This window comes from Daldinia childiae, assembly GCF_008694065.1.
Source record: "Daldinia childiae strain JS-1345 chromosome Unknown Scaffold1, whole genome shotgun sequence".
Classification (NCBI taxonomy): Eukaryota; Fungi; Ascomycota; class Sordariomycetes; order Xylariales; family Hypoxylaceae; genus Daldinia; species Daldinia childiae.
In genome coordinates this window covers 1,403,458-1,425,266 of record NW_022984642.1, presented here as the reverse complement: position 1 = coordinate 1,425,266, position 21,809 = coordinate 1,403,458, and the positions used below count along the sequence as shown (strand labels likewise).

Genomic DNA, 21,809 nt, shown 5'->3' with positions numbered 1-21,809 from the left:
ATTTAGCTGATCAGCACAAATATAACGTCAACTTGGAACTAGTTATCTCACCTTGCAATGGAAGAAGTCTTTACCGATCCCCCTTCCAATCCTGCAGATACCACAGTCATTACAGTGGTAGACAGGCTTGTCCGGATCGTCGTTCCATAATTTGCATATATTGCAGTAATAGCGAGCGGCTGAGATTCCGCACGACATACAAACATCGTTAGCCCTTTGGGCAGTGCCGCAATACATACACAACATGTTTCTAGTATCTTTTCTGATCAGAATGTGATCCTCTACCTTGTCATGGCAGAAACGACATGTGTACCACCGATTACATGTGGAGCATTGTAGTTTAACATTTCGCCTATAATGCTCGCAACCGAGATGTCGATCGTCTTCAGGGTCTTCTGCATATTCACCAGATTCTTCTGATATTTCCTTCGGTGGCGCAAATGTAGGCTGAAGATCCTCGGGTGTCAAATCAAATTCCTCGAGTGTTACCGTCTCCTCTGATGTATTCTGCCAGAATTTAAAGGATTCTAGAGGACCTTGGGATCGTCGCTGTTCTGAAGTTGTGGGGCTAGAGGGCGTTATGGGTCGTTCTGCTAGGACAACCTTTCTTGATTTCGTGTAACCTTCTATTAGAAGCTGGTGCATTAAACGGGCTTTCTCGACTGGTTCAATATCTCGTGCTTGGATGGCAAATACACGTTTCCTCAATGAACTCATCCCATCATCTTCGGGTAAAGATTTTCTTCGTTCTATCCTTGAAGAAATATCGGCAGGTGATAACAGTCTATCTGCTGCCATAGTGGAACCACTTATAGACGTCGAACTAAGATGTGTGTCGAGATTTTGAATGTCATGGTCGCAGAGATGCGTATCGGGGTTGCGGGCGATGGTACGATTTATGGTATTGAACTGGGCGATGTTCTCATCCAGGTCAGCTACTTCATTATGTGGGTTTGGGTGGACGGAGCTCCGTGATGAGGGAGACGACGGTATGCTCTCATCTACTTCGTCGTCTAAGTATGAATCTTCTTCTGTCTCTGATATAGCATCGTCTTGGCATTCTTTGTGTTCGATAGGTGTTTCGGTAGGCGAGACGGAGTTGGAAGTGGTATGGTTACCTGATGATCGTGAGAACCGTCTTGCTTGTCGTATGACCGGGTTGACAAGAAAGTCGGTAACGAGCGACGCCATCAGAAAAGGGAGATGGAGACTGCGATCGGAATTTAGTTACGAAGACTTGTCATTGTCAAACTCGCCGGGATACGAATAAAACAAAAAATAAAAGAAGAACAATTACAAATCGTAGGTATAATAGAGATGGGAAGAAACCAAAAATGATACAAGAGTTGTATGCATAACAAGATATCCCGTCTGGATGCTTGGGATGAACGGCCTTCTGGGCAAGCCAAGGGACGGTATTCGCGACGATTGGATTGTTTGAGTGGAAGACAGTGACATCAAAGTGGATCGTTGATCCGATCGAAACATGGCATTCAATCGATTTAACGATTGAACGATTTAACGTTTCCTAGCAGCCCTAGCACAGCGATATACCCCGTTTCATTACCACACTACCGCGTCTATTGAATTAGTATATTTATGTATATTATAGCATGATTTAAACGTACATATACATAAAAACTACAATATTAAGGTATATGTACCGCGTTAGTAAAGTACATGTATGTCAATAACCTGGCCTCGGCAGCGGCTGATAGGACGTCTTGGCACAGTGCATACTTTTTTTTTTTTGGGCTACGCAAATGCGCAATCGTGCAGCAATAATTGAAAGTAATAGAATAAAACTTGCTATGCCAAATAATCGATCATCACTGCCGAAGGACGTAGATTCTGACGAATTTCAACAATGGCTGATCTCAAAGTCATCCATGCATACCGTCATCTATATCGCGGGCTCCTTCATGCTGTGCAATTTTCAAAACCAGCTCGCTATATAGCTCGAGACCAACTGAGAGCGGCATTCCGTGACGAGAGGGCCAAGTTTGATCCTCGAAACACAGCTAGGACCTTGCGTTTTCTTGAAGCTGCTGCTAGGACTCGTGGGTTAGAACATAATATCCTCAAAAATCTCTTAGTAGTAGCCTACTACCGACACTATGATTCTCGGATGCCCTGGAAAATGGTTGAGCATTCAATGCATGCGCCTAAGTAAAGCTACCCCCTCTGGTATTCATTCTATCGATAGCTAACTAGCTCTTAGGAAACGAACCGAATTAGAGAATTTTATTCAAAAAACGGCCTATAAGCATTATGACATGACTATCGCTATGCTTAACAAGTCCATGGGTTTGTGCTTACGATAGGATAACGCACGAACATATACACTTTCTAGCCTCGTTGCGTGGTCATCAAGTTCTTAACTTCTATGTGCAGTCAGTATATACTGCCACGTTCGGTTCCATTACATTACTCAAGGTCCTCGGCAGATATTCATGTCTTGCTAGTCTCCCCAATTGGCCTTGTACAGAATCTAGCCAGCGACGCTCCGATACTCACACTTAACTCCAAAATGGACATGAGGCCTCCGCGCCAATCTAAACAATAAGCATGTCACATTTGATATGCGCCCCTCACGAAGAGTATCCGGCCTATACGAAAACGTGGCTGTAGTCAATTTAGGAGCAAGCTTCGAGGGGTTGCATGCAGAAGCTTAAGTGCTCCGAATTTAAGGGCCTGAGTCAGGGTCCTCATCACGCGGATATGGCGAATAGACGACAAAACGAACCGCGAAATTTCCGTGCTTAAATATGATGGCTTTCTATGCTCGAGACAATTGGCTTGAAACACTGGTTAAATAGCATTCTATCCCGGTGGAGGATATGGGCTTGGATCTTTCGCATTCATTAAGGTGATTAACTCCAACTTTTCCGTTTCGTCGACCAACCATATATCAGCTATTTCGAACCTGCATAGGACAGCAGGACAGCTGCCTATAGAGGAAGAAGTGTATCGGGGTAAAAGGCAGTCGAGGTCATAGCGGACGATCAACTGAATTCGTACGGATAAGACAAAGAGCTGCGGCCATGAAGAAGATCGTCATTGGCAATGAGTGTTACACATGTATACACATAACCATACGGGGTACATAAGTTGTATGTATGTAGACACCTGGGCAGTTACTGATTTAAGGGATTAGTGGAGAATTATAGGTATTATACTACCTATGCAGCTATGTCGGACCATTATTCTTCTATGTAACTGATGACTTCAACAACCGTCCAACTCTCAGTCGATTTCCCCTCCTCTAGCCGTTCTTTTACTGGACTAGCTTGTTTTAGTATTTAAGTTACGTATCCACACATCATGCATGGGGTCTATACACACTAGGAAGTACCTTGTAGTTGTATGTACATAACCCCCTACCCTCTTTCTCCCCCCCCCCAAAGACCCTAGCCTCCATTTCAACTTCTTGTTCCCGCCCAGCTTCTCAATCCTATCCATACAATCTACAACTACGTAAACTTCCGGGGTCCAATATCATCCTTTGTATGCTTGCGCAAACCCCGCAGAGAAGCAGACTTTGGACAAATCTTAGCTTCCTCAAGCTCAATTGGCCTGTTTACAGTACGTAGACGGCTATCAGCTCTACTTCTATACACATCATCATACACATTATCTCCGTGTTGTGCGTAGATGAAATACAATACTTCTACAATATTTTAACATTTGTCTTTAGCAATTTGTCTTTAGACTACAACTTTAAACTATTAAAACCCATACCTTTCAATCTCTCTTTTCTCAGCGATCGACTCCTTCGACCCCGCATCCTAAAAACCCATCGAGTCCTCGTAGTTCGGGATCTTGATGGCATATCTCTTGCTAGCAGGAGACGCTATTGTATCGCGACCACGCCGATGACTCTGGTCCTCATTACGAGGCCATTGTCTGAAGCTTCCCCCGCAATATAGCTTCTGCTGCTAAACAAGTGAGCCATGCCAGCTGAGTCCAATTTCCAAGATGTCACCAGCTCCACGATCCGGACTCGGACCATGCCTCAGCTCAATGGCGGAAGTGAAAAACCACGGAGGTGGATAAAACGTTACCGAACGGAGACGGCTGCGAGCATCTCTAGTGTTATGTCGACTGTCACTGCTTTTCCTCTCGATAGTGTAAAGACTCGTTTGCAGACATATCCCTATGCCGGTGCTTTGGACTGTGTACGCGTCACGTACAATTCGGAGGGTATTCGAGGTTTCTTTCGAGGTATGTGACTCGATATCGGGCGTACCACGAAGCTCGTGGACATCCTTCCGCCAACGACGATATAGCTAACGCCACGCTGCCATGTAGGTGTAACTGCTCCCCTAGCCAGTGTTACTCTTGTACGAACCATTTCTTTCTCCATCTACCAACGCTCTAAATACGTTTATTCCGACTGGATGAAGAAGCACGTCGGCTTCTGTCCTCTCGAACATGTGAATAAGAATGGCGCATACCCGAATTTAGGTACTATTGCTTGCTTCGGGGCTGCTGGAGCCACAGCTGGCTCCGGTATCACTTTTATTGCATGTAAGACAACCCAGTAACTCCAGAGATGCGACTCAAACCAGAACTGACGGACGCAAAATCAGGTCCTTTCGAGTTAACTAAACTCAGCGCTCAAGTGTCGGTTCTTATGGCGAAGCAGAAGAATGGAGATCCGCAGCGGCAAGCCATTGCTCTCAGTTATCATAATAAGGGAACTTTTAAGACTCTTGCCAACATAGTTAAGCATAGAGGCTTTAGTGGAATGTACACCGGATTAAACCTACATTTATGTAAGACGGCTCCCATTAAAGAATAATCTACACCACTAGTTAACACAGCTATAGTGAGAGATACCCTCGGAACGGGCATCTATTTTGCCACATATGAAAGCAGCAAACAGCTGTTAACGACTTTCAGCGGGAAGGATGCACATAAGAATCCTGTTGCCGTCCTTGCCGCTGGAGCTCTGTGTGGCATAGTATCGTGGGCTTTGATTTGTGTGTACCTCCTACGTCAGTTTGACAATTTCGAGCTAACTCCTTTCTAGACCCTATCGATTCCGTCAAGAGCATCTATCAGCGGAATGCACTGATGTATTCCAAGGGCCAGAAAGTGCCCGTCCCGAAGATACAGTTTTTCAGACGGGATATGTATCGCGGACTTGGTGTGTCTATGGGTCGATCTGCGGCCGTAAATGCAGTGTTCTTTTCAGCGTTTGAATTCTTCAAAAAGCGAATCAACGCTCTCAAGGAATAGGTACTCGTGACGGGTTAATTAGTTATCGTACGATACTTTAGTACGACAAAACATATTTGATATGGCGTTGGTAAGGGTCATGTAACGCCCTAGATTAGCATGGTAACCTGAAAAGGGGACAGCTAGGCAACATATTTGGCGGACAAATCTTACAACAAGTCCCGGGAACTATGACTGGAATAGCACATCATTTCCAAGGGGACACACAGGACGATTTTAGCATGTATAAATCAATAAATGCACGTTATCCATGCCACGACAGAATCAAAGTGATATGATGCTCCGATCGGATACTCCCTGCCACGCATAACTCCGGCACGACTCACAGCCAATAGTATACAAGTGCAACGGCCGAATGATAGTCATTCCATGTGACAGTATCACAGCCTGTGCTGCGAACAGCGAATTACCCTTTAATCTATGTATCCTTAGCAAAGCAACGTTGTAGTCTGATGTTCCCCCTAAACGCCAAGCCTGAAAAAGATGCAATATGACTACTATTCTACCTCCGCGCAGGCATCATCATCGACGCATCTACCCATCATTCATGATCTCCTAAAACTCCTTGAGACTTCAAACCAACTCAATCGCTACGCAGCATGCTCTCGACGAGGTCACCGAGAGGCCCCCAGAAGTCCTTGCCAGTGGCGAGGTTATGCTCGTCGATGAAGAGGACGTACTGCTTGAAGGAGGTGTTGAGGTGAGGCTCGAGGCCGAGCTCGCGGATGACGGGGTAGTGGTGGCAGTAGATGTGGGCGTAGACGCGGTACATGCGCTTGAAGATCTGGCGGACGAGGGCGGGGAAGGACTTGGGGAAGGGGACGCCGATGCGGGAGGGGAGGACGGACTCGTTGTCGATGGACGCCTGGACCCACGACATGAGCTGCTCGATGTAGTCCGGGGCGGCCATCTTGGTGGGCCGCTTGTACGTCTCGCCGTCCTGCCATAGGTATTCGAACTCGTCCGTCGCTTTCATCTCCGGGCACGACTGCGGCGAGCAGAACTCGGTAATGGCGCCGTATAGAAGGTTCACCTGGTTGTAGAAGTCCACCATGTTCACCGCTAGCCACTCGTTCTCGTCTTCGCCTTCCGGTAGCTTGACGACCTTGCGCAGGCTGCCGCCGCCGAGGGTGGCTTCGGCGTATTGGCGTAGCTGGTAGCTTGTGTTGCCGCCCTTGCCGCCGCGGGCGCGGAATTGGTTGCGCGCGCGCTGGTTTCTGTGTTTTGTTTTTTTGGTTAGTGGGAACGAGGTTGATGTATATATATGAGCATGAATGGTATGGATGGCTGGCTTAGCATTGACTTACACGGTGGTGACGAAGGAAGTCATCTTTTCCCCGATAATTCGCAGGGGGGAATTGAAGCTCGGTTGTTCTATCGACTGCGCCATTACGTTCGTGTTAGCGGGGCTCGATGCGGTTGTGCGGTTGTGCGGTAGATAAGGTACACGAGGAATCTGGTAAATAAGCATGGACTTACCTTGCTATATGGTGTTTACGAGTGTTTAGTTAAAAGCGCAGTGTAGTACAGTGACTATAAGTAATTGTATGTTTGTGTCTGTGTCTGTTGTAACAGTAAAGTTGTGTTTGACGATGGCATTGATATATGTAAATGAATTGGGGATGTTTTGCTTGGTTGCTTGGTTGCTATGCTGTGCACGGACCATTTCAATGCCGGCGGGCATTCGTCCCCTCGTCCCCTCCACATTTCCACATTGATCTGACGCAGGGGTTCCCTGCTACTGCCAGCTTCCTGGGTAAACGCTTTCCTTCAAATCTTCTGACCTCATCTTAAGCTTTAAAATTCCATTCCCTACCAGATATGATAGCCTTTTACTTGGAGTATTACAGCAGCAAAAAAAATAGGCCTGTCTCTTACATCAACTCAGCATCCTGCACCATATTTCTTCTTATTTAATAAAATGTCTACCTCTAAGCTTACCATCTTATATTCGTTTCAATCCGCTAGTTGACTATCTATAATTAGTGATATCGTAGCTTTCAAAGCCTCAAGTACCTCTTATTTTACACAATCGCAACTCTTCTCTCTAAATAACAAAGGCCAAGAGCCTTTTGACACTTGCCTATCCATTTCTCGCTCACGTATACGATAGTCTGCCATCGGGCTATTAACTCACCGAAAAGCCACGAGAACTAGTCAAGCTAGACCCCGCAAATGGGAATCCCTTGTGCTTCTCCAGGATTTAGAGAGATCCGGGTAATTGGAGTCTCCACCAGTGGTTACAGCAGAGCTCTTGTAAAGCCTCGGTATGGTGTTATTAATGAGCTATAATTTATGTACTATACTTAGTGACAGCATGGTACCTATGATGGGTACATCTATAGGTAGGTATATATAGATTCTTTTTTCTATGATAGTTAATTGATATCTTCCTACGAGTATAGTTCTTGTCGTGCATTGTAATGATGTTAAGACACATCTTTGTACTCTTACTAGTAGTCCTCCAGGGCCTCCCAGCTACTTGCGAGATTAACAGACGTAAAGTTGTTCGATCATTTAATCCTCATCGCAATGCTAGCTCTAAGACTACCCCCTTGCAAGTTGGCAACGGCAACTTCGCGTTTGGGGCCGACGTAACAGGTCTTCAAACTTTCAGCCCCTTCGCGACAATGTCTACTTGGGGTTGGCATAACTTCAGTCTTCCAACCACTGCTGGTCAGACTTCGATAGATGGTAAGTATCAAGTCAATCCCAGGACGACAACTCTACTCTAATGTAGTCTAGACTTTATGGGCGTGGATTGGTATACCCATGGTCGACTAGTCAACTACAACCAGCCCAACCCAGCACAGAGCGAAATATCGAACTGGCTCATCCAGAATCCCCAACGTATCAACTTAGGGACGATTGGGCTCTGGTTTGACAGAGATGATGTGACCGAGGAACTACTAGAAGATAAGTCTCAGATACTCGACCTCTGGACGGGAAAAATCTCATCTTCTTTTACTTATAACAAAGCCCCTGTTGATATCGAGACATGGGCAGATACAAGTTCCGACACAGTCAGCATTTCCATAGAGTCGGAACTCTTCTGTACAGAATCTCTAGGCATATTCTTCGACTTTCCTCTACCGACGCGGAACAAGTTTGACGCCCCTTTTGTTGGTGTTTTCAACGCTACCGATAAACATAACACTACGCTACAACGCGGAGAAAACAAAGCAGCTATTCGGCACGATATTGATGACGCTTCGTATTATGTTTCGATTTCGTGGGATTCTCCTGCTGAAATTTCCGGGCCGATTAAGGGGACTCATCGTTATGTACTACATCCATCACAGGAAACTAAGAGAGTTAAGTTATCAGTAGCTTTTTCTCTGGTTCCGAGCACACATATACCGTCTTTCGGTGATGTTACGTCTGCATCTACATCTTGGTGGGAGTCTTTCTGGAACTCTGGTGCTTTCATTGATTTGACGGGAGTCGATTCTCCCAATGCTACAGAGTTACAACGGAGAACGATATTATCTCAATATCTTACAGCTGTTAACTCGGCTTCCTCATATCCGCCACAAGGTAAGTGTCCCAGGTCCAAGTATTACTTTCGCTAACGTTGGGATAGAATCTGGTAAGAGAAGCGTGTCCCTCTTTTTATGCTCTCTTCGTAATAGATAAGATAATTTCATTCATACTGATGGTTTAAAGGCTTGGTAAATAACGGATGGTATGGCAAGTTTCATGTAAGTTTTATGAGCCATTGCAACCTACTTGAAGAATGACCTAGACGTATTAAATGCTGACTTACCTAAACAGCTTGAGATGACACTATGGCATCTCCTCCACTTCGCTCGATGGAATCAGTTTCCGTTGCTATGGCGTAGCCTTCCAAATATGTATTCCGAATACTTGGATTCGTCAATCGAGCGAGCGACACTCCAACACTACGACGGTGCTCGCTGGGGTAAGATGACCGATCCTACTGGAAGGTCAGCCCCTGGAGAAATCAACTCGCTGCTTATCTGGCAGCAGCCTCACCCGATGTACTTCGCTGAGATCGAGTACAGGTCTTTCCCCAACGAGACAACATTAAAATCCTGGGACAAGATTCTTACGTCTACCGCCGACTTCATGGCATCATACGCCTTCTTCAATGAATCGACTGCCCTCTGCGATCTAGGACCACCTATGTACCCGGTCTCAGAGAACACCAACCCAAATGCGACGATTAACCCTGCGTTCGAACTAGCTTACTGGCGGTTCGGCTTGGACGTCGCTATAAAATGGAAACAAAGACAAAATCAGACAGCGCCTCGTAAATGGGTCGACATACGAAATAATCTAGCGCCACTACCTATCGCAGATGACGCATTCGCTGTGTACGAGGGTATTCCGAACATGTGGAACGGCACCACTGTCCAAGATCATCCGGCATTGTCTGCAATATTCGGCCTGCTCCCCCCGCCGAGTAGCGGGCCGCCTCTAAACATGACGGTCGTGAAGAACACAGCAGATAAGATTCGGGATCTCTGGGACTTAGAGGACTGCTGGGGTTGGGATTTTCCGATGCTGGCTAGTAAGTTGCCCTAAGCTAAGCCCCTATATCATCTTCCAGACGCTTATTTAAATCAATGTAGTGAACTCTCTTCGCCTCGGGGACATTGATCAGGCAATGGCGTATCTTCTTCACCCCCTTTTCGAATTCGACGATGCGGGGTATCCCGTTGGAGGATCGCGGGTGCCGACCCCCTATTTCCCGGGCTCGAGTTCATTCTTGTTAGCTATGGCTATGATGGCGGGGGGCTGGGACGGTGAACCTGGGGCGCAGTTCCCTAAGGGATGGAATGCTCAAGTCGAAGGGTTCGTACCTGGCCTATGATTTGTGAGTTAGTTAGAAAGGGGTCATGTATATTCATATCTTACGAGTCATTGTAAAGCCATATATTGAAATTGACGCCTTCTCCGAATAACTTTATATTGTTTATTCCACTATTAAATACATCATATTGGGTGGTATTGTTATTGTAATACTGTAGGCAGACTGCTAGGCTCATCATAGTGAACATATCCAATAGCAGGTTTGTGTAACACTATCTGATAAATAACGACGATTCGCTCAACGATACAGTGGCTGTCACAGGGAAGTAGGCTCTGAGGCTGTGCTTGGGTATACCCCATTTTGTTCGGTTTCAATTTCAGGTTTTCACCCCCATTTACACCAATTTTCAACAACCTCGTTGTCTACTCTCATCTATCACACCTAAATTCATTAGCGACATGGACCCATTCGCGGCAATTGGCCTCGCGGGCAACATTATCGCTTTTGTAGACTTCGGATTCAAACTAATTTCCGCGGCCAAGAATATCTACGAGTCAAAGTCAGGCGCTAGTGCAGATAATGAAGATTTATCTTCCATGACAGGACGGCTCCAACAACTCACTGCCGAGTTGAAAGGGGTCAAGCAAATTGGTTCTTCTTCGCAGCAGAATACCGCTCTTTATGGCATTGCTACCGAGTGCGAAATTGCGTCGGTGGAACTCATGAAGTTGCTCGATAAGCTGAAGACTAAAGACCCAAACTCTAGGCGACATGCATTCAAAGCTGCAGTACGCAACTGGCGGAAGAGTGGCCAAAAGTCCGAGTTGGAAAAGAGATTAGATCGTTGTAAACAGCAGCTAGGATTGGAACTTCTCAGCTCGATGAAGTAAGAGGAACCTTTAACAAATATTCTATACATTTCTAACCGATGTAACGTAGATCCGACTCACTCAAACACCTCGATCAGCTTGTCAAAAGTGGCCAAGCTAGTCAAGATGAGTTACGGTCGCTTAGTAGGAACATCGAATCTCTACGTCAAGGTACCAACGTCTCTTGCCTTAGTACCGAAGCATTGGGCCAGATCCGGTCATCAGTTCAATTAAGTGATGAGGCCATCTTGAAAACACGCCAGGCTGGTGTTCTAGATGCTTCATACTTTCAATGGATGAATGAAAGGTTCGACGATATCGGAGAAGCTCATGAGAAAACCTTCGACTGGATTTTCGACATTGGTACCACTAATGTAGCTGAAGACGACGGAACTAAACCCGAAATGAGTGGTGACAATTACGAATACCCAAAAGACCAGAGTGATAACAATATTAATAATGAAAGTCGTCGAAGTCTAAGCTATACCTCACAACGGTCAAATAAAGCTAGCAAAGCGGGTTCTATCAAGCCAACACTTAATAGTGATATCACAGGACCGGTATATATTGCCCAAGAGTGTGACCATGATTTTTTCCTTGCCCTTCAAGAAGAGCAACCAAGTAATTGTTCGAGCTCTGGCTCTGGTTGGGTCATGGACGTTACATGGTCCATAATGGAAAGTGAAAACCATATCGAAGATTTAAACAGTTTTTTATATGCTTTAGAGTTATCACCATCCGCTATTCCAAGCGTGGCGGAAATACCTAAAGCACAATGGGGTATCATGACTGAAGCCAGGGATATCTTTATTACTTAGCTCAAAGAAGGCATAGGAATATTTCACATCTCGGGCAAGCCAGGTTCTGGGAAATCGACACTGATGAAATACCTTGTTCAGCATTGCAAAACACAGGATCACTTAGAAGTCTGGGCGGACGGAAAGAAGCTTGTGTTAAGTAAATTCTTTTTTTGGAAGCCGGGGTCTGCTCTGCAGAAAAATCTCAATGGCTTAATTCGAGGGTTACTCTATTGCCTCCTCTCGGAATGCCCTGAACTTATACACCTTGCGTTCCCAGAGCAATGGGAAAGAGAAAACATTCACATTGAACATCGTGAATGTCAACAAGCATTTGAGAGGCTCATAGGAAAACAGACTTATGGACAGCATAAGTTTGTGCTTTTTATAGATGGCCTTGACGAGTTCGAAGGGCACCATGCAGACTTGGCCAGGCAATTGGTTAAGTGGACTAATGGAACACAGAACGTAAAGCTCTGTATCTCAAGCCGGGAATGGCCAATATTTCAAGACGCTTTTAAGAATTATCCTAGAATCCGACTGCACGAGGTTACGGAGTTTGATATCCAGCGATTCGTCAGAGACCGACTTCGCAGGATGAATCTTGATGTTCTCGTGAGAAATGCTGATATCCTGAATGATAATGATGAATCATCGAACACATATAAGACCACGGATTTGGAAGGCGACATTGTTAGGGATTCAGACGGTGTCTTCTTATGGGTATCTCTTGTTCTTCGGCACATCGAAAATGGAATTGCAGACGGTGACCGGATACAAGACCTCATAAGGCTTGTTAAGTCTCTTCCAACCGATCTTGAGCCTAGTAAGTACCGGCTTTATGAAACATGATTCCGTTACTACTATTACCATGGTGGCAGATACTAACTCTCATTTTAGTGCTGAAACAACTCCTAGACTCAATTCTTACCAATAACCGAAAACTAGCATATAGCATGCTCTCGCTGGCTCACTTCGTAACTACAAATGGTAACCAAATCTGCCTGATGCAATACTCGTTCCTAGAGGAGTATATCGAGAACCGGAACTTTGCAATAGACTGGCCTATTAGACTATTAACGACTTCAGAGCACAGAGAAAAATTGGAAAGAAGCGAAAGACGGGTGTATGGTGTATGCAAAGGATTTCTCGAACTACGCAAGCCTTACTCTCGTACTAAATGCTCGAATATACTAGGAGGGATGGTTTGCCTTATACATCGGTCTATCGCAGAGTTCTTAGAAAGCCAACATTTTAGGGACCAGATAGAGTCTGTGTTGAAAGAATTTGATCCCTTTGATGCACTTTGCCAGACATATTTGGGCCAGCTCAAGCGTATCCGTCTCCCCGTGTCCTATTTCTCCATCATGATACCTTCTTCTAAAAGCCCCAGCGGCTGGGGCCATATTGCTAGGAATACAAGGCATCTCTTCCGTCGCCCAAGTTTCCACGGAGATATGATGTGGATTATGTACCGACAAATCGATCGTGATGGACACTGGGCTCATCCGCACTTCAGTCAATTCTTAGATGACATCTACCGCACAGTAGCCAGCTCGGGAACCCGCCAGTGTGTGTTGCTCACGCGGGGTCAGAGGAAAACTCGATGTCCTCCTGAGAATGCTATCATTATACTTTGCATGTTGGTTGGGGGCTACGAAAACCTTCCCCCAGGAAAAGATACAGACTCCAAATTGGTAGAATTATGTGTTTCCTCGTGTTTGTTTGGTATTAAATGGGGTGAGCCTAAGAACTGGGACAAAATATTCAACGACATCAGAGTACTTCAGACCTTCTTTGACCGGGGTGCTTCTCCCGATTCTAAGTTGGATCGTAGTACTGTACCCGAGTTTCACTGGCTTCTTACAGCTTGGTGCACTTGGGATGCACCAATTCTGGCTGTCCTCGCATTCATGCTCTATCATGGTGTAAACCCAAGGTTTACTATCGTGATAAGTAGAGGTATTTATGTTCGTGAATCAAAGACGAACCCGAATCAGTATCTTTTAAAGGCACAGTTCGAATCAAAATGTCCGTTAATAGAGAAGACGCGACTACGGAATCGAAACATTCCGCTACTTGACGCATCCCCACAAACATTTAGAATTATCAGCAATCATGGTTATGCTATTGACTTAAGAGCGTTGGTTTCAATTTGGTTCCCAGATCAAAGCCATATCTTACAACATGTTATAGACTATATTCTAGAATTAGGCGTCCTCACCAACGCGCATCATCGTTCAGAGTTGCAAACCCGATTTGGGCCGCTTCTTCGTCCACTATTCGACCAAGATCATCCGGATTTTGTTGGAGAGGTGCCACCCCAGACCGAATGGCCATGGGGGAGCATGTCTGAGTTGTATATAAGCCAAAAATTACGTAGAATGTCGAGGATAGAAGAGGCACAATTGTTCCCTCAATTGGAAGTGGAAGAAACAACTGTTGCTGCTGTCTAAGCTGAGGCGGGTGCGGTCACTTTCTCGACTTTCTGAAGAGCGGCCGGAGAAGTGATTCGATAGAAATTTAGAGTAATGTTATTATACCACCCGTCATTTTTGCTAAAGGGGCGTTTAGCTTCAGATACATGACATCAACAATGATTCGACTGCTGTTGGACTAAGGAAAATTCAATGGAGAAAACCCTGACGAGTGAATATAGAAATCTGAGGATGTGACTGGTATCCTGAGTATATATATCTTCATGATACTAAAATCAATCCATTTGCTCATCTTTCCTATTTAGTCAAACCAAGGTACAACACCACAGCCCAAAAAAAAAGTTCGGTCCGACGCTAATTCAACGAGGCCAAACCCTCTAATAACAATCTTTCAACACCGGTAGGATACCTTCCTTAAAACCCCTCTCAACAATCCTGGTCTTGACATTTATCGTGGTAGTGTTCACCGAGCTCGTCAAGGTCATCCTTCAAATCTCCCTGGCTATCATAATAGTCCTCTCTAGTATCATCATAAATATCCTTCTCGACGGAATTTGTTCGTTTCTCTTTTGCTTTTTTAACGTCGTTATTTTGCTCGCTTTATGCCTTTACGACATCACGTTGTTCTTGGTCTTCATTTTTACTACCCTTGGACCCCTGATCGCCGGCCTCTCTCTCATAAGGGATTTCCTAATGGGAACGAGACCCCTTCGTTTCCTTGGGAACGGCTACTAGCATTAGTTTGTCTCTGGCGAAGCGAGAGATTCCACATAAGGATGGGTCTCTTATAAGGGATAGCAAGGGTCGTGCGTGTCTGAAATCCATAACATCTCAGTCGGTATGGTGTCTTCGTGGAAGAGGGATGCTAGCATGGATATAGCGGGTAGACCAGAAGACGAAAAGGTAGATGACGAGACGTATGATTGGTTTAAACCCTGGTACCAAATTGAGAGTAAATTATACATAACAAACTCCGTCCCATTGAATTGCTGCGCTGTTGATACCATAACACTCCAAACATTATTCTCCTTGGGCTTGAAACACCACCCGAACTATTCCACGAATATAAGACAACCTCTTCAGATATCTGTAAAGTAATTCAAGTGACCCAAAATTCGTTCATCTTAAGGATACAAGAACTATTATAGTTTCCTATAACCGAGGCGGGTGCTCTCGTAAGTTAACAATCATACGTCGGGATATATTGTCGTCAATAATGTTCGCCTGGTTGCCAGAGAAGGAGTTTGGCATGGCCGGGGAGGATGTCCCAGCCCTACCTCTCTCTTGCAATCTGAAGTTCATGAGCCACCTAACATGCATCCCGAGCACGCCCATAGTGCTCCGAATCTCGGTAAGCTGGTCCTTGATCTGCGAGCTCTCATTAAAAAGCATCATCGAATGTCGTCCTTCGACTTCGTTAAGCGCAGTAGAAAGGCGCTCAACCTTGGACTCCATGGCCTCGAATAAGGATAAGAAATACTGATCTCGAGACTCGTAAGGTGCGCTGTCCTCGTGGGTTGAGCTGTTCTCTGGTAAATTGATATCCGACATGGGCTCTGACGAGGTCGGTGTCGGCAGCGGAAATCCTCGGTTCTCGAGGAACTTGATTCGTCGATCTTTTAGTCGATCTCTCTCCTGGAGAGTGTTAAGTTCGGCTCGAAGTTCGGCCAACTGCTCTCCTACAGGCCCAACAACTCGATATGCGCACTTGAGTGCGTGATCCTCCAGCTGCCACCGCTTGACGAGTTGCTCACAGCCAAATAAGGCAAACTTGCAGCTAGTTTGGGCTTCGGGGCACTCTTTTGAATGTTCCTCCTGCTTGTGCCGTACATATTCAATATTACACAACGCACATTCCGTCTTGCGATTCGGACATTCGGTGTCTTGGTGTTCTTCTAGATCCGCCTTCTGCCTTACCTGCTCGCAGTATTCGCATTTAACATCGTAGTGGAGACATCCTTTCCCTATATCCTTTCGGATTACTGACTTATTGCAGGACGGGTGCGGGCATGGTACGAGCGTCTTATCACAATACCGCGCAACGTGATTTTCGACTAAGGATCGAGAAACTATGAGATCACAGCCACGGGAACTATTGGGGCACTTGACAGATAGATTATCAAGCTGATTATGGACGATCTTCGGCGCGGGTCGTGTCTCGGACACGAGCTTTAAAGGAAGTCTGTCAACAGGGCAGACGGGATTTAGAGCGTGGGCTTGAACGATGCATCTATGGCAGAAGACATGATCACAATTTGTAATAACCGGAGAGATAAATGGGACTCGGCATATGGGACATATGAGGTTCTCGTCAACGCTATCTTCGTATTCAAGGGCTCGGAGATCTAGGGTAGTAGCGGTAGGATCACCACTCATTAAAGGTCGGAGAGCGAGGGTTGCGGTGGTAGCTATTAGCCCTTCTTCCGGAGTGTTGGGCGGTGGCATATTCGAATATAATATGTTTTCATAGGGATTATGGGAGTACTAAGTCCCGCGGACTTGAACAACATTGAAACAATGACATTGGTCAAGGTTAATGAACTTGAACTTGAACTCAATAGCGAGAGGCGGGAGTACGGAACTATTTATTGTTGACGTCTTACGACAAGACAAGTTGGAGGGGCGATGATGGATAAATACATATATCTCTTCGTAAAGTCCGTGGCTGAAGTATAATTTTTAATTGATAACTGCATAATACCAAGACGTCACATCCATTATCCCGGTATCGACAACATTGTACCTACATACATAGGTACATAGTACGGTGTAACTCTGCTTCCATAATCATTACCGTACCTCAAATAACTTTGGTAAATATGCATAACTGTCTCACAATATCTCACTAATTATCATGATAATATTTTAAAGTGTATATATAGGTATGTATATGTGCTGTCAAGCCTCGGCAAGTAGCTCTTATCGTAATATTCTTATCATATAACCCTTGAAAAAGTAAAAAAAAATAAAAAAAATAAAAAAATAAAAAAGCAAGTATCAAACGGCGTAATACGTCAATGTGTTACCTCGGTGTTCAGCTCTAATGCAGCTGCCCGAACCACTCAACAAATTTCCCACAAAAAAGTCTAAATAACACTTCATCTTCTTCCTTACCGGCCTAACTAAACCCGCCCGGTCTCCAACCCCTTCTTTTAGGAGTTAGATACTATCTTTGCTAGTTCAATTGAACTGGATTTGGTTTCGTGATCGTCTGTTATAATATGGGAGGCTTGTCGCTAAAAGTCACCAACCGGTCACGGAAGGGCCTCAAGGGACTTCCCCCCTCGGTTGAGCTGACCGAAGATGCTACCGTTGAAGACGCAAAGAAGGCTATTGCGTGTGCCGCTAGGGTCTCGGACTTCAACCGCATTGGCATCTTTGACCCTGTCTCTAAGAAAACTATTAAGGACAGGACTGCTCTGCTACGAGAACAGTCCGAAGTCGTGAAGCATGGGGAACTGCTCGTCAAGGACCTTGGTATGACCCCTCTCCTCTGCGCTGGTCTATATAGAATTGGTACTGACCGAATTGAACAGGTGCCCAGATTAGCTGGCGACTTGTCTACGTGATCGAGTACCTCGGACCTCTACTTTTCCACCCTCTCTTCTTAGGCCTGCGAAACCACTTATACCCTGCCGTATACCCTCTGCTCAAGAACCATCTTCCCTACGGAATCCGGTCCGATGGGGAGCTCTCGTTCGCGCAGCAGGCCGCCTTCGCCATGATCACGGCGCACTTCGTCAAGCGCGAGCTCGAGACCTTATTCCTGCACAAGTTCTCCGCCAACACTATGCCCTTCGCCTACGTCTTCCGCAACTCCTTCTTCTACTGGACTTTCGCCGGTCTTCTCGGCGCCCTCGAGATCTACGCGCCCTTCTCACCCGCTGCTCTCTCGCCTGACGTCCCGACCCCCCTTACCTACCTCGGAATCGCCCTCTATTTTATCGGTGAAATTGGTAACTTCGACGTTCACTACTACCTGGCGCACCTGCGTAAGCCGGGCGAGACAGCAAGGAAAATCCCTAGCGGCCACAGCTTTAGCCTTGTGACTTGTCCCAACTATATGTTTGAGATCATAGCTTGGATCGGTATCATTCTGGTTACCCGCAGCCCGTCCCTGCTGCTTTTCATCTTTATCGGCTCCTATTTCATGTACACCTGGGCATGGGGCAAGGAGAAGGCCTACCGTAAGCAGTTTGGCGACAAGTATAAGAAGAAGCGCAGCGTCATTCTCCCGGGCCTTCTATAAGCTTGTTAGGTTTGGATCCCTTCGCGATGAATGTAACGATTAGTGAGATATATTCGACCTTGCACGACTTGCAGGGTAGATAAACTCTTAGAGATGGAAAAATTTATGGGAATGATATAAACGAGACTTGGATGGTTAGAAATATTCGAGGGTAACTAAAGTTGTAACAAACTTCACGTAATTAACAGACTAAGATAATTAATGTAATCAAATGTCAATTGTCTTAACTATATATAAGCGACCCTTTGTCTCATAAGGGAAACTGTATTTAGTGTAAGACGGGGTCTCCGTTCGAATCTAACTCATTGACTCATTGAATGACACGTCCCCTCAGGTAACCCATATTTGCCCGTAATATCATGAAATTCCATTAGACCTTAAGCCCCGACTCCGGTATCATGCCCACAATCCAATTCTCTAAAGAAAGGTTGATAGTTCACAATAACATCATATTACTGTCGGAGAACTCGGGTTCTTATCCTCAGCTGCATCTCTCTCTCGACTTTCTGATAGTGTCGTACTAGATGGTAGGGATAGCTCACTGGGTCCAGTTTCGGGGACATTGCCAGGCGAATTCTCAACCTCTGTCCTACTGCCCTCAGTAGTTGGCTCCTTACCTTTAATCGAGCTCTCATGCGCGTCAGACAGAACCGGATCCAGCGATAGAGTATCCAGGGACTCGTGTAGGGCCATAGCCATAGCCTCGCTAATACTCGCAGCGACTTCCCTGTCCACAGTGACATGTACATCACCCCTTCTAGAAAAGGCGCTGCTTCTAGCACCACTATCTGTGGCGGTATGACCATTCAATCCAGGTTCTTCGGGTTTCTTACCATTGACATCAGCGTCGCCCGTTACACTTCCTCGGCGGCTCCCCGCCCTACTATCATCAGCGCTGTAACTCCCCGACCAACTACTTCTGCTACACTCACTGCAGCTATCGCTTCCGCTGCCATTTCTCACCAGGCGTGCGGTCTCCTCTAGAATTAGGAAGTCCCTTTCCAAGACCTCGGCCCAATTTTGCACGTTGCCTAGCTCCTTGATCTTGCGCTCTGTGTCGCGGGCTAGTTTCTCGAGCTTATCGTTTTCTTTCCGTAGCGCCTCAGTTCCTTTTATCACGTCCTTCTCTTGCTTAGTTAATACCGCGGCATTTGAATGGAGTAGCGAGGCGCGTGATTGCAGTTCAGAGTCTAGCATGTTCGACATGGAAGCTACAAGGGCAGTACGTGCTTCGTCAATATGCAGCTGTGTCGTGCGGGACGGTAGAGTTGGGTTCGGATCCATGGTGACGCGGGGTTGAGCTCCGGTGGTGGAGGATGCGGTAATAGTTGTAGGGGGTGTTGTAGTGCTCCGAGATGCTGAGGCAGAATTAGATGGTCGCAGACGTAGCGCGGTAGAATGAGAAGATGGCGAGAGGAGTGGCGCGCTCACGGAGTTAGACGACCCAGTCGTATTATTCGGGGCTGGAGTTGATGATATATTGGCCGGAGCCCCGTGGACGGAGGAGGGGTTGGAATGCGGAGGATATGCCGATGAACCCGGGGCCGACATTATGGAACGATGCTTCTTGGAGATTCAATTGTATTATAACTTGGCAATAACAAAACATATAATTGTAACCCTTTAGACAATTCGTACTAAAGAATCGGACATTGGTATAATTGGTTAAGGAGGAGCTTTACCTTTACTTCAAAGCTGCGGGCTGATGTTAAACATGCGGGGTCGCGATCCAGCCGATTGGAGGGATGTAACATGGTATGCGTAAGGTGCCTTAGGGTGCTAACAGTATTAGTATACCGATTTGCTTCTATACAAACATCGACGTAGCTGTTACACTACAAATCGGACCTTTTCAGCCAACGAATATTCTTTATACATTACTCATCCCAATCTACTTCATACATCCCTTCCTCTCTCTGCGTGCTGACCCACTCCTCACTTGCCAGTCCCCTGAGCAAACGCCGCTGAAGATCAGCGCTGTCTTTATGCCAGTCGCATGCATAATCACATGCTGGAGTGTCATTTTCTCCGAAATATTTGCAGATGAGCTTATGTCGGCAAGCATTTGTGCTTTCACAGTATTGGGCTAGAGCCTGTAGGCTTTTGGCGCGTGCCTCGAAATTGGAATTCGAAACCGAATTGCGATCTCGCACGACCAGGCTGCTGACTCGGTCTCTATCTTCACGGCTGTAGTAGAGAAAGCAGTACGCCGCGTTCCCGTCACGCCCAGCTCGTCCAGCTTCTTGATAGTATCCCTCGAAGGATTTAGGGAGTCTCCAATGAACAACAAACCGGACATTGTTCTTGTCAATACCCATTCCGAACGCGGTTGTGGCTACAATTATGTCATACCCAGGTTCGTTAGACACCCACTTAGCAAGAACGCGTTCCTTGGTTTCTTTCGACAGTTTTGCATGAAACGGTTGGGCACCGATGCCTTCCTGTCTGAGCTGCGAGGCAAGATTTTCACACTCATCCCGCGAAATAGTGTAGATGATTCCAGGAACATTATCAGCTCGCTCACCGATGGTGGTAAGCTCACTCTTTCGTGGATCCTTGGCTCTACGCTGATATACGCCACGGATCCATCTGAGGAAGTCGTCTAGACGCTGATCATCTTCATCACGTGTGAATCGAATCTCGAAGTGGAGATTTGGCCGGTGGGCAGTCATTGTGAACGTTTTCAGCCTTTCCGGGTTCACGTCTAATCTAAGGGTGGCGAGGATATCATTGCGCACCTGATCGTTGGCCGTTGCTGTCAAACACATAATAGGTACGTCCGGAAACGATTCTCGAAACCATGCCAGTCTCTTGAAATCCTTGCGGAAGTCGTGGCCCCATTCCGAGATACAATGCGCCTCGTCAATAGCGATACGCGCAAGTTCTCGTTGCTCGTGAACCACCCTCAACCTATCCCGGAAACGGTCCTGGGCGCAAAGCTCTGGGGTTACATAGAGTAGCCGAGTTCGGGGGTGACCAGTTTTGAGATCATTCATAATGCGATCCTTTTCTACCAGAGGCGTGTTGCTATTCAACGAGCTAGCGTTAATATCGGCAGCTCGAAGAGCTTCTACCTGGTTCATCATAAGACTCAGCAATGGCGATACAACAATAGTAACTACATCTCAACGTAAGTAAAACGCTAGCATTGATGGGAAATAAAAGCGAAATAATACGAATAGGGAGGAAGAAGTTAAGAACTCACTGCCTTGATCTACTACGGCAGGAAGCTGAAAGCATAAACTCTTCCCGAAGGATGTGGCTGCTTGAACGAAGACATCGTTGCCATCCAGCGCAGCTTGTATGATCTCTCGCTGGAATGGACGAAAGCCAGTCTTGTTGAACTGACGTCGTAACGTAAAGTCGAGATCAGGGAAAATAAATGAGTTGGACCTAACTAGGGCGGGCATTTTTGAGTCTGCCACCTAGCTATTC

At 46.1% G+C, this 21,809-nt stretch overlaps 7 protein-coding genes across 7 annotated transcripts; 3 read left to right on the top strand and 4 right to left on the bottom strand.

The window, feature by feature from the left end:
• Positions 1–3,953: 3,953 nt before the first annotated feature.
• On the top strand, positions 3,954–5,244 carry GL218_00360 (putative mitochondrial carrier C29A3.11c; the record flags this gene model as incomplete). Its single annotated transcript, XM_033576774.1, has 5 exons — positions 3,954–4,224; positions 4,312–4,530; positions 4,593–4,778; positions 4,833–4,985; positions 5,036–5,244. The coding sequence occupies 5 exons, from the start codon at positions 3,954–3,956 to the stop codon at positions 5,242–5,244; spliced, it is 1,038 nt and encodes a 345-aa protein (XP_033441975.1).
• Positions 5,245–5,827: 583 nt separating this feature from the next.
• Positions 5,828–6,574, bottom strand: GL218_00359 (putative maintenance of ploidy protein mob1; the record flags this gene model as incomplete). Its single annotated transcript, XM_033576773.1, has 2 exons — positions 5,828–6,461; positions 6,552–6,574. The coding sequence occupies 2 exons, from the start codon at positions 6,572–6,574 to the stop codon at positions 5,828–5,830; spliced, it is 657 nt and encodes a 218-aa protein (XP_033441547.1).
• A 1,300-nt stretch (positions 6,575–7,874) lies between these two features.
• GL218_00358 (uncharacterized protein) lies at positions 7,875–10,911 on the top strand (the record flags this gene model as incomplete). The annotated part of the gene is made up of 7 exons (XM_033576772.1): positions 7,875–7,938; positions 7,990–8,781; positions 8,828–8,833; positions 8,911–8,945; positions 9,019–9,778; positions 9,840–10,062; positions 10,476–10,911. The coding sequence occupies 7 exons, from the start codon at positions 7,875–7,877 to the stop codon at positions 10,909–10,911; spliced, it is 2,316 nt and encodes a 771-aa protein (XP_033441546.1).
• Positions 10,912–15,277: 4,366 nt separating this feature from the next.
• Positions 15,278–16,570, bottom strand: GL218_00357 (TNF receptor-associated factor 5; the record flags this gene model as incomplete). The annotated part of the gene is made up of 1 exon (XM_033576771.1): positions 15,278–16,570. One exon carries the CDS (start codon positions 16,568–16,570, stop codon positions 15,278–15,280), a length of 1,293 nt encoding a protein of 430 aa, XP_033441551.1.
• A 776-nt stretch (positions 16,571–17,346) lies between these two features.
• On the top strand, positions 17,347–18,374 carry GL218_00356 (Very-long-chain enoyl-CoA reductase; the record flags this gene model as incomplete). Its single annotated transcript, XM_033576770.1, has 2 exons — positions 17,347–17,602; positions 17,662–18,374. The coding sequence occupies 2 exons, from the start codon at positions 17,347–17,349 to the stop codon at positions 18,372–18,374; spliced, it is 969 nt and encodes a 322-aa protein (XP_033441550.1).
• Positions 18,375–18,821: 447 nt separating this feature from the next.
• On the bottom strand, positions 18,822–19,925 carry GL218_00355 (uncharacterized protein; the record flags this gene model as incomplete). The annotated part of the gene is made up of 1 exon (XM_033576769.1): positions 18,822–19,925. The coding sequence occupies one exon, from the start codon at positions 19,923–19,925 to the stop codon at positions 18,822–18,824; it is 1,104 nt and encodes a 367-aa protein (XP_033441549.1).
• Positions 19,926–20,251: 326 nt separating this feature from the next.
• Positions 20,252–21,784, bottom strand: GL218_00354 (Bloom syndrome protein; the record flags this gene model as incomplete). Its single annotated transcript, XM_033576768.1, has 2 exons — positions 20,252–21,492; positions 21,580–21,784. 2 exons carry the CDS (start codon positions 21,782–21,784, stop codon positions 20,252–20,254), a joined length of 1,446 nt encoding a protein of 481 aa, XP_033441548.1.
• Between the last annotated feature and the right edge of the window lie 25 nt (positions 21,785–21,809).